The sequence below is a fragment of the Aedes aegypti genome, chromosome 1 (genome assembly GCF_002204515.2).
Source record: "Aedes aegypti strain LVP_AGWG chromosome 1, AaegL5.0 Primary Assembly, whole genome shotgun sequence".
In the NCBI taxonomy this organism is placed as follows: Eukaryota; Metazoa; Arthropoda; class Insecta; order Diptera; family Culicidae; genus Aedes; species Aedes aegypti.
Genome location: NC_035107.1, coordinates 31116471 through 31129359, shown reverse-complemented (window position 1 = coordinate 31129359; position 12889 = coordinate 31116471). Strand labels below are relative to the sequence as shown.

At 38.5% G+C, this 12889-nt stretch overlaps 1 protein-coding gene across 4 annotated transcripts in view; it reads right to left on the bottom strand.

Annotated features, from left to right (window-relative positions):
* Window positions 1–270: 270 nt before the first annotated feature.
* LOC5573415 overlaps window positions 271–12889 on the bottom strand; it is a 627799-nt gene continuing 615180 nt past the window's right edge. For all 4 annotated transcript variants that reach the window (XM_021839303.1, XM_021839304.1, XM_021839306.1 and 1 more), the window contains 2 exons: window positions 2743–3051; window positions 271–2637 (listed from right to left, as the gene is read on the bottom strand). In XM_021839303.1, the coding sequence (XP_021694995.1) occupies window positions 1664–2637; window positions 2743–3051 (1283 nt within the window). In that variant the 3' untranslated portion in view covers window positions 271–1663. The remainder of the gene's footprint in view (window positions 2638–2742; window positions 3052–12889) is intronic.

Here is a 12889-nt window from a genome sequence, read left to right as displayed (position 1 = left end):
TAAAGCTTTTATAAATATACAAAGCCGTTTCAAGCCTGTTTTAATCCATTTGAACTCGTTATAAGCAGTTATTTGCATTTTAAGCAGTATTAAGCAATTTTAGGAATTTTTAAACCGTCTGAAGCCGTTTTAATCCATTTCTAGTCGTATTTAGCTATTTAAGGACTCTTAAACCGTTTTAAGCCATTTTGAATTGTTTTAATCCATTCAAGCCATTTCTAGTCGTTTTTAGTGAATTTGATCCGTTTCAAGATTTTTATCTATTTTAAGTAATTTCTGCTGTTTGAAGTCGACTTTATTCAAAGCCATTTCAAACTCGTTTCCAACCAAACCAGTTTTAAACAATACAAGCTATTTTAGGCCATTTTAAACCGCATCAAGCTGTTATAAGCCCCTCTCAAGGTCTCAGATTTCCGGTTGAAATTTTTGAAGCTTTCACGACAATTTGGTAGAATATTTCGGAATCCAACAAAGAGTCTATGGTAGAACTTCCTATTTCAGTAGAAATTTTTGAGTTGCTACTGCAGTGTTAGAAATTATGGAGAAAATCCTGAAGAACGCCGGAAGAAAATTCTGTCGGAACGATAAAATGTTTTTCTATTGCTATCGCTGAAAATTCAAGAAATCCAAGTCCGAAACTATCGGATTCTTTTTGTAGAGACTTCGATAGTTACCTATGAGAATGATTAGGACAGTAGTTTCAGCTCTTTTCAGCTTCATATCCGGCACATTGGTAGGACCTTCAGGACTCTAATGGAGACTTCAAAATTGCGACTTCAACAATTATTTAGCTCAAGTTCGAAGACTTTTATGTTTAGTAAGAATGGAAATTACTTTTCAATCATCCAAACAGCAAGTTTTACTACGGGACGAGCTATCATTTGGGATTATTCTGCAAGTGGCGTGAGGTCGAGAATTGTCACCTCGCTATACGAGACCGACAATGCTCACCTCACGCTACTCGTACATTAAGCCCAATCATTGAGTACACAGATTGAATTCAACAAAACACATAGGATATTTTTTTGCTTGCTTCGATCGTGGCCCAAAATCAATGAGAACGAATTCTGCAATGCCTGCCCATCATAGTAACCATAACATTTCGTTTTCTCGACTCATAAAGCTGTAGTAATAGTTCCATGGCTTACTTGATGGTCCCCTAACCGCAGTTGCAATGATTTTCTAGTTCTGCAAGTCGATATTTCCCTAACTTGTGTGGTCCGTTCAGTAGCGAGTGTCGACCGAACGGTTCTCCAAATACTGCGAGTTCGAAAATCGTCATTTTTTTCTGCTAAACGTTTATTGGAAGAAATATAAATTGTGAACATTGTTTAAACCAAATCATATTGGAATAAGATTTATAAGAAAAATAAATTATCTCTTTAGATAAGCAATTTTACAAAATATTAGTAAAGGAATGTTTTGTACAACCAACGCCAAGAAAACAAACGCCGAAACTACAATTTTCTCGATACAACTTACAAAAAGACTCAAAACGCTTTAGGTCCCACATTGGAACCTATAAAAATCCACCTAAATCAAACCACGTAGGAATCCATTCTTCCTACCGAAAACTTCTCAAAACAACAAAACAAATTTCCCAATTTGCACAAAAAATCACCTCCCTTCTCACCTTCTAATGGAATCAAACCTCTCAGTTCCATCACACCTCCTTCTCGTCGCCCCCGCGAACCCCCTGCTGCGGCACCGCTCCGGTCCCGCAGGCCCCTATCACTCTGGTCCCACCTTGTTGAAGCTGTTGCTGCTGCGGACACCCGTTGTGTCCCGCCCCGCTATGCTTATTCCCCGCCGCCGTCCCCGTCGAGTAGTAATCGTGAGTTCCCCCGACCGTGTGTCTCCTCCGAATGGACCTATTGCCCATCTGCCGCCGAGTTCGGCCACTCGGTGCCGAAGGATTGACCGCCGCCGTAGTCGGCGTCAGGATAATCTGCGGACCGGCGCCACAACACGCCCCGGCCTCCGTCCCCGACGCCGGCACCGTCTGGCTGATGTCGTGAATCTGCCGCCGCCGGTTGATATTTTTGTCCGTCTTCTCGTCCTTGGTCAGCATGAGCCGCGATCGCAGATTCAGACTGTTGTTCATGCTGACCACGCTCGGGATGCTGTTCTGGTTCTGGTGGCCGTGCAGGTTGTTGTTGTTGTTGTGGCAGCAGGGAATCACGGCTCCGGTAGCAGCCGTCGGTACCGCATGCCCACAGCAGCACTCCAGATTCTTGTGGTTTTTGTAGTTCAGCGACAGCGACCGGTTCAGGTTGAACTTCCGCTCCAGGTTGTTGGCCTTCCGCTCCAGATTGGTCAGAATGCGGTTCATCTTCTTCAGCACTTCGGTATCGATCCGGTAGGTGGAGGTCAGCTTCTCCCGCGGATTACTCGTCGTGGACGTGTCCGTATCGTCCGAGCTCAGCGAGATGTTGTTCACCTTGTCGTCTTCGTCGTCGTCCTCGTTGACCAGCGTGACGCAGCTGTCGTTGGAGTTCGTGGTCGTCCCGCCGCTGTCGATGGACTTCTGGGATTGGGCCGATTTCACCGAATCGTCCGCGTTGCCGTTGCCACTGCTGTTGTTGTTGATCAGATTGCTGTTGCTCGAGCTGTCCACCGTAGCCTTCGGGAAGTTTCCTGTTTTGAGACAAGAGAAATACAAAAAATAGTTGGAGACCTTCTGTGATTCACAAAAAGAAAGACCCCTACACCAACCCCCCCCTTTGGGGAAACATCTCTTACCGTTATTATTACTGCTGTTATGCTGCCGCAGCGGTTTCGACCGGGTCTGGATCAGCGGCCGTTCCGGCGATTCGTCCGCGTATGGAATGTTCTCGCCCAGGGTGAGGGGGCGCGAGTGGTGCACCGAGCGGCGCGTGGGAGTCGAATTGGCCCCCAGGGGACCGCCGGCACTGTAGCAGCTGCTGCTGTTGTCGCAGTCGCTTTCCAGCGTTGTGTCCACCACGTCCCGGTCGGAGTCGATGGAGGAGTTGCGCAACGAGCGCAGCTTGTTGTCCAGCGCGATCGTGATCGTGTTCAGGGACATCGAACCTGCAAAATTGGGAATTCGGTTAGTGACGGAGGACGACTATTGATTCAATGGAGAAGTACAATGGCGGGGGTCGCTATTATTCGGCAGATTGTTAGCCAAGCTGCACACACAACAAACGAATTAGAGAAATCCATTATAAGATGAATGTATATGTATACCTAAGACTTCACAGCAAACCTAAACATGATTCATTTTATTAATCAGCTGAGGGATGGGATGGGATATAACACCACAACGTGCTCCTACCTTTGAAACGTGTTTCATTCGGAACTGCTTTTGGTATAGTGGACAGAGTGTATGGCTGACGCTGGCTCATCTTAACATGTATTATTTTAACCTGATTATGATGTCACACGTACCGTTTTGATTCATATTACGGACACTTAAGGCATCAAAGAACTATAACCCACCAGGAAGTATATAAAATAAACCAATCTGAATAATTCCTCTGTGCTATTGAGCCATCAAAACACTTAACTTTCGAATGGTGGGCAAATATCTTGATTCCGATACATGAATAATTTTAAATAGATTGAAATGTGTGGACTTTTCATGATTCTTATTCCGAACGCTTCCTTACTTTTGCCTCATATTTCGGACACTTTGAGTCGAACTCCGGACAGCTCATGAAAATCATAAAAAGAGAAGTCAAATCAGTATTTGAAATTGACGAACCACTAAAGAGGCGTCTGAGGTAGTTGAGTTTTATAAATTTTCATAGATATCTGTGGAAAAAAATGATTAAAACGAGCTTCGAAAGTGTAAACTTTTGAACGGCAAAAATTGAAACATTTCGTGTGAAATGTTTCCCATACAAAGTAGAGTGTCCGGAATAAGAAGCTGTCCGTAATATCAAAACGGTAAATAAAAATAATCCCTCTTTTAAAATGTCCTCAAAATAAGCAAGAAATGATTTTTAGATTCGTCAAAACTTTTCAAAACTTCAAAGTTGTATAAGATGCTAACGCGGAACTGGTTGTGAACTTTAAAGCCGCTTAGGCGGCTTTTAGCAAACTCGTTAGGACATTCTCCAATTCTAGTTGGATGAATGGTCTAATTGCCGTTTGTACAAGAAAAGGCACCGACTGGAGTGTAAATAACGCTCTGCTATACGGTTTTACAAAATTGTGTCACGTATACTGTTCTAAAGTTTGAGACCGATAAAAGCGTCTTTCGTCGGCGAATTACGAACCGCAGTGGTTCCCAACCTTTTTGAAGCTGCGACCCGAATTCGAATTTCTTCGAATAAAACTCCATAGAAGCCTTCCAAAGATCTCATCATAAATCAAGAGATGTTCGTGGTAAGTCACCCAAAAGCCATATCTATAATCTACCAGAGATTATACAAGATATCTGCCAAAATGATCTGAGTCCACTAAAAATCTCGCCAGTTGCCAAACAGCTTTCCTTCGATGAAAAAAAAAAAATAAATGAAACATATCTTACCAAAATCTAACAATGAAACCTGTAGTTGAGAAGGCATCGGTTTGTCAAACATACTCCTAGTAGTAAAATTAAGATTTCTTAGAGAAACACTCCAAACTACTTTTATAATGGAAGATTTCTTCATATGTCTCCAAGGTATCCACCAGAATCCATTATGTTGTCGTCGAGAAATGTTCTAAAGATAGATTAGGTACCGTGATGAATCAATACCCGGACGACTAAGCAGTGCCAAATGATCTGATACTAATTTGAATCCATTTTTGATTGATTTTATGAATGTGCCACCAAGCCGCATATTGTTTGGACATTATTCTTCATGAAAAAGACAAGTATTCTTGTTAAAATAAAGAATCAAATACTAAAATAACTATATTAGTTAGACAAGCCTTGTTTTTAAATCCGGACATATGAATCAAAAAGCCGGACACCTTTTAATCGAATTTCGGACACTCGTACTCTAGCTAGATAAATTCAAATACAATTCAAATAATCGCATTCAAATGCAGTCATTAGACTACATTTAATCAAACTAATTACATGGAAACACAAAATAATGAGCTCAGAAATGAACTGTTAACAATACTTCATATTTGTGTTACTTACTCTCTTTGGTTGTATAAAGACTCAGATTACTTTCAATAATCATTATCATTGAAGCAATTTTTCACAATTATCTTTTCAATTCATAATTTGTATTCGAACTCACGCTTTTTCTCGCTTTTATTCAGGTTTTATTCGCAATTTTCTTCCCGAATAGTTATTTAATCACGCAAAATATAACTCGAACGCGTGGCGTCCGGATTTTAAAACCATGGTTCAGTGACCCGGACACTCATTATTCGCTCGAAAAATACCCTTTTACACGACATGTTCAAATAGTTTATCAACTGTTTTGTACACACTTATGTTTCCAACAATCCACAAACAATTCACTTTTAATTTATTATCGTTCGCACAACGTTTCTCTTCTTTTGCTGGCAAGCTAGAACCACAAAAACGGCACTATTAAAATACGTTGTCAAACTGAGGTCACAATTATCAAGGTTTTTTAGAATGACCAAGGATGGAAATCTAGTGATCATGACAAAACACATGATGCATCGCGGTTGTTCTTTATCCTGCGATCAAAGCAACAACGATTAACCTTTTGTCGTCAAGTTATCATAACAAACTTTGCTCGGCGAATAATGCATCGTGTTGCGTGTATGCTAGCGATTAATTGTTCGCGAATCAAAGTTCTATCATTTTGAGGATTTTTCCACTTTTACTCAGTGGTTTACCCCTGGACATGTTGTTTGTGATTCTGAAACCGTTCGAACATTGGTTGAGGACAGAATAGTGGCGCGAATGCGGCATGATTCAAGTTGATCGCTACTTGTAACAACATCCGATAAACTCTTTGTCCCACGACAAACTGTGCATCGGATGCATCATGTATCCTTTCCACGCGCGCGTAGTAAGCTGTTGAAATCATGCTGCTGCAAGAGCGACGGCCCTCTTAGACCGTTCAAATACTGTGTTGTTTGTCGCTAGAGACGATTTTTTTCCATCCTTGATAATGACAGGTTTACTGATCTAAGCAGTCACTGGGTGCGCGGTGTGGTTAGCTGCGGGGAAGGTGGAAGTGACAGCTGGCGAGTTGGCTAGCTGGCGGGTTTGTGTTCACGCTACCGTTTCCATGGGGTTGTTAGGTAATGTTTACTCCAACAAACATAAATAGGGTCGATGTACCAATAGCCGCATAGCTAAGAACAAATATTCATATAATATCGAAAAATAACGCTAGCGTAATTATTTTTACATCATCTGAAGGCTTTTTATCTTGGTTTTGTGGGAAAAATATGAAAACTACGAAAACTCATATGTTTGTATTTATTATCGCTTGTGCCACTATAGGAATACATGTACCTATAGTAGCACTATTTCTAATTTCTGTTCCTATAGTACCACAAGCATCACGGCGTTGGCGAAATACTAATCAAAACCGTATTTTTATAAAACTTTTATATTTTTCCTACAATATGTGTATAAAAGGCTTTCGTTTGACGTAAAAAAAGTTCTTAATTCATCAATTATTTCGTATAATAAAAAATAGTTTCTCTCAGTAGTGCTACTATAGGAACAATAGCTAAAATTTTAAGCAAAACTAATTTTTTCGATCATTTTTTGAACAAAATCAAGCTGTGTATCAATGGTACTTAGATAGATTGCTCCTGACCTTCATGTCAAAAATTATTTTGAAAAGATTTATAGCAAAACGGCCGTAAAAAGCCACTAGTGCGACTATAGGGGACTGTCCACTAAGGGAACACCGACCCTACAGTGAAGTAAAAATATTCTCTCGCATCCATAAAGTTTTTCGTCGCGACTCGAACTCTCGTTATCAATGTTATATTCCAGTGTTCTGAATCGCAGAAGATGTTCTGATTGAGAACCATGTCTGTTCAAATTCGGAAAGACAAAGCATGGACTGTTCGGTGTTACAATAAATTTTAAAAGTTGATGAGGAATTGCCTGTAAAGTGTACCCCGTGAGAGTACAAGGAACATTCTATAGATGCTCTGTGAATCCCTGCGTCTGATATCTCTGAATCACAAAAAACACGAATTTAGTGAAATTAAACCAAAAACAATTCAAAGTATGTGCTTGATAGGCGAATTTTGTCGAAGAATATTTTTTATGATACGTTGTTTCAATGTACTGTTAGTTCACAATCAAAACAAACTTGCTAGCTGTCATGTAGTATTTCAAAATGGCGGAATGGAAAATCTGACACATTGGACTACCTCCCTTCTAGATACTTTGACAATTATGTTTTTATTATTATTAATTTCCTGTCAATGATTACTAGATTAGAAATCGTAGTTAAGTGACAAGCAATGTTACAAAAATCAGGTGTTAATAATAAAAACCACATTATTATTCAAATTTACATGGAAATCAGTGAATTATATTGGAGTGTCCGGATATTGGTACCGTCGTTGGGGGTGACAATGAGTCAAAAAGGGATATGTGCGATTTATTTTTTGAATAACTATCGCAATTTAACTCCAATAATCTTCATATTTGGTGTGTATATACTTTGATGGTACATTAACAACTGTTCAAAAAATTATAGACAAATATTTATTCACAGCGGCACCACAAGTGAATGAAAAATGACCCAATCTCACCCCATAGAGGGGGTGACATTGGGTCACTGTAATTGAAATAACTTGTTTTTGAGAATATGATTTCAAAACCATTCACAACTGAAAAATATTGATAAAAAACGATGCAAACAAGACAAAAAGATATCTAAGATGTTTCACAAGTATGATAGACCCACTTAAAAGAAAGATTATACTGAAAATTGAAGAGCTATGAGAAAAAATATGTAAACCCAACATTTATCGTCAAATTTACACAAATTTTCTTGGTGTTTCCCTCAAATTGTCTTCAAAGTCTCATCCTCATTGCTATAAAGCCCATTCAGTTTCCCCAAAGGTGTACTGAAACAGTGATATTTTAAACCTTCGCAAATAGTTAAATTTCGGTGCGACATTCCACGATCAATAAATTTCAGGCAGAAGTTGACGTCATAATCCCAGTATTTCAGCGATCCAACTCATTTGTACTTCCGTGAGTTGTTTCTATAATATGAAAACACTGATAAATCTAAATTTGATTATTTAAAACACCCTTTTGATAAAAATTTACGATGTTGCTGCGCACTAAACACAGTTGCTGGTTTGAGAAGTTGTCAAAATGCGTTGTATTGTTATTCAATGCACGGAATACTCAAGTAGACTTGTTTGATGTTTCAGAGATATTGTATTTAGAAAGAATAAACACATCTTAATGAAAAAAGAGAACACCCGGCATAGTAAAATGTCAAAAAAGTGGACTTGGAATTTCATTTACTATCGTTCTTGCTTGACCCAATCTCACCCCCATTTTCAATGTTTTAGACATCGTACCAAAAAAATGATTTTTTTTTGTGGGAAAATCGAACAGATTCCAGAAAATACCTGTGATGTGTAATGAAACGACTATCAACATTCTACTAATACAATGAGAAAGGCTAGAGTACATGTTTGATCCTTTGTACAGGAGAAATTTAATGTTGTAAATTTTATCTAGTTTCAACATGCAAGTTTATTGATGTAGTAAACAAAAACTACTATTTCTAAAAATGTATATTGTTATGAATTATGTGTAATAATATGTTCCCTAACATATGAATTATTAATTTGAGTAATATCAGTGTTATTAGCTGAAATATTTCACAAAACATATTTTTCCGTTTTGACCCCCTAGACCCATTGTCACCCCCATCGACGGTACCGTCTGGATTTTGATTCATCACGGTATTACCCTCTACAATTTTCGAAAACTTCTTCACAATTCTTGTTCAAATATTCGCCAAGAATCTTCGCAGACATCTTTCAAAAATTGGTAATACAAATAGGGTGCAAAGCTACTTGGGCACTTTCATGATTCATTTTGGCATGGAGGGTTTTTCTCAGCCGATTTATCTGAAAATTTGCAACAAGAAGCACTTCGATGCGACGCACATTGTGGCTAAATATGAACTCAGTAGCTTTCAAAAAAACCCACTGGCAATTTTTTTTGTAACAACGAGGACCATCTACTGACATAAACGGATAGTTCGTAAATCATCCGCATAGGTGGCGCCACAATCTAACTTTTTACTGTGACGTTCTAGAGACTTGTCATGTTCATGATAAAATAAACAACTCTCTCGAAGACGTCAAAATTCCACAGCCTACTGTTTTCGAAAAAAAAAAGATTTGCCCAAAAGACACCAAATGCCGGAAACACTTCATTACCGAGTTATTGATTTTGTCCCGCCAGATTGCGTCTCTGGCCCATAATGCAATGGTTTGAATGTAAACAGTTAAAAATTCCGGAATTATTCTATTTTCTCAAAAAAATTCCACGGAACTCCCAAAATATTTCAATGATTTCGTTAGAAAACTGGAAAAATAGGCTAAGGATTAAAGAATTTCCTATATACCTCGGTGCAGTGTTGGTAGTCTTATACTCAAATCTTAATAAATGAGCATTAGAGTGATGCAAATTTTGAAATGTTGGCTCCCCTATGCTTAAACGATTTCTATTATGGTAAATAGAATCCTCCCAAAGTTTGAAGTCATTTGGAATAAATTTGACTGTGCACACGCCGTTTGAATTTTGTATACAGATTACTATGGAAAACGCCAACCTTTTGTGTTCAGCCCTTTATCTCTTCTTCATAATATTTTATGAAAAAGTATACAAATCCTTCTCATGTGAAATCTTTTCAGCTACAACTTTGTCGAAGACCACATTTTGCTTGGACGTCAGGATAAATTGTTAATCACTATTACAAAGTGGGTTTGCATTTTACATGCTTCATCAACTGTTCGGCAGGCAACAGTGGAGCTTCTGGTGGGAAGAATAGATCAAAGTAATCCAGGCTACTATGTTCTACAGCAAAAAAGCAGTATTGCTCTGGAAGTAATTGAATGATCATCTCAGTATGATTTAGACTTCGTTATCAATAATAACAAATTATGAGGTCTTCGGCAAAGTTGTAGCTGGAAAAATTTCACATAGGAAAAGTTTGTTCATTTTTCCATAGATTATTATGACGAGCAGTTAGATGACTGAACACAAAAGGTTTGCCTTTTCCATAGTAATTTTCATATAAACTTCAAATGACGTGTGCACAACCAAATTTCTTCCAAACTGCTTCAAATTTTGGGAGAATGATTTTCATCATAATTGACATCGTTTAAACCTAGGGGAGCAAAAACTTCAAAATTTGCATCAGTCTAATGAGCATCCTTATAAGACAAAATTATTTGAATTTTGTCTAACAAATCACACGTTTAAGATTTTCATGCAAAATCGCTCAATCATGATCGTTTGTCATAAAACTCGTTAAAACCTAATATTGTTGTTTACGTCAGATATATTTATCGTGCTTCTATGAAGAATCTTTGCCTAGTGCAAGAAAACTACTGAAAAACGAGACAATTAATCAAATGGACGGACAACCTCATCAATGATTTTAGAACTGCCGAGTCGTTCCTTAAGCAACAACTAATGCATGAGCATAAGCATGATTGACCGTCCGCATTTGCTACTTCGTTATTGTAAGAACAGCTGTACTTACACAGGAAACCAACAGACACTACTAGGATCAGCACTCATTATTAAAACAAACAATAACTGTGCCGGCTGCGTCCGAATGCAGGTCAATTTGGGGATGGGAGAAAAAGGTTGACATATTACTTGCTTAATGGAAGCCGAGGAGTCCTCTACACTTTTTTTTTTTTTTTTCCTTCAACTTTATTTGGTCGGCCGCTTTGTCCACTTGGGCACCACTGGGCCAATTTCCTATAACTAGATACATTTGTTTTGTTCTCTAGCCTAAATCTATTTATAGTGCATGGTTCCTCATTCGTCATCTCACACAAAGATGCGAAGAGCGTTATGCGCTTACCACCATGAGTCGTTGTTCATATCCATATTCAGAATCCATTGTTCATTGCGTTGGTCCGGTTTGCCGATTGTGCTGTGTTGAGGCTGCTGCCTGCGAAGAGGGTCTGTTTGCCGCAGTTGCTCTCTGATGAAGCCAGAGGATGGACGTCCCTCCATCGTCCTCCGTGACGCATCTTCGAGGGACAGGGCTGTGTTTTTGTTGGGGGGGCTGGGAATCAAACCCATGACCATCCGCTTAAAGCGAACGTGTAGCCAACTACGCCACATTGACCCCCTTAAGTCCTCTACACTTCCACAAAAAAAATACTGAGAGTTTGGATATGGAAAAGGATTCGTTTTGGTAAACGATAAAGATATAATTTGTAATGAATACGTGAGCATATACACAGATGACTGATACCGATAATGCGATTACTTCGCGAACCGGACACTGATTTCGTTGCTCGCTCCACAGGAGCATACAATTGATGGACCAAACACTGCGGATTCGACCAGGTTCGCATAATGCAGAAAAGTTTGCATTCAAAGTGGACAAACAATTATATTTATTTTTATTTATCACTTATAAAGACGGTTGAGCTAAACTGTCATCCGAAGGTCTCCATACATTCCACATTCCGAAAAAAATTTCACCATGTTTTTAAACTTGGGTGCAGTCTTTTTGCTTTTAGTCGTAGGCGTAGTTAGACCCTCTACACGGCTGTAAGTAGAGAAAACGACAGGTACAGTGATAGTAATCGCTTCCCTCTTTTGGAAAGTTTTTACATGTAACAGGTGTTCTAGGGGACGAATGAAGTTAGGCTGAATGGGTCATTAGGCCAAAACATTCAAAATTCAATTACAGCAGTTCTTCCAATGATTTGTTTATGTTCTTTTTAGCATTTTGGTTAATTATCTAGAAGAATCCTACTTTATTTTGGAAAAGGATTCGATTGAATATAGGTAGTCCTCAATTACTCCAGAAGAGATATTCTCTCTAAAGCTGATTGCAAAGAACGAAACACTGAAAAGCAAGCGTGAGCCTGTTTTTGCTCATTATGGTATCTCAGCGTTAATGCTTAAATAGGAGATTCTCCGTTTTCCTGTTGATATTTGAAAGGCTTTTTTCATACTATGTTGCATCACTACGATACTTGGTGCTTGCCTTTCAAGTGTTTCAAGGAACAAATACTGTTATGTGTATAAGTCCAACATTTATCAATTATTTCAATGTAAACAAATAGTTCAATTCTGTATTATGCTTATGAACATTGTACTATTAAATTTAAGGGAAAGAAATCATTGAACCGATGTTACCGACGATTAAAAGGCCCAAAAACTAATCTTCCACGTAAAATGTTTTATTCAATAATAATTCATGTCGGAAAACGCAAGTGTGCTTTGTACTATATTTTTCCAGGAAGCGAAGATTTTAGATATTTGATCGCTGTTGTTAGTAGTTTTGATTAGAAGTTGGATGAATTTCAAAGCAATGGCAAAATTTTTATTATGAAATTCAGATTTCATCTTCTGACCTAAAGATTATGGTCAAACTATTGCACAAAACTTATTCTTCGGGAAAATATAATTTCAAGCTGGCGAGAAAAAACCTTATGATTTTTTTTGAGGAAATTATAAAGTGACAAACTTTTTGAAAAGATTAATTTTTGTAACAAAATATGTTTCATTTTGCTATAAACACATTTGATTTTTGAAGCATTATTCGCATTACTGTGTCAAGTCTCCTCCAATGCCCTATACTCTACCCCAACCCTTCCTGTCGTTTCCGATGGTGTTTATGCGGTCAGCACAGACTATTACGGCCATTACCTATCTCTGCCCCCGGCTTTGAACTGACTTGCGCTCTCATTGCCCAGGCAAACGCTGAAAAATGGTTAAGGTAAAGGATTCACCGAATCT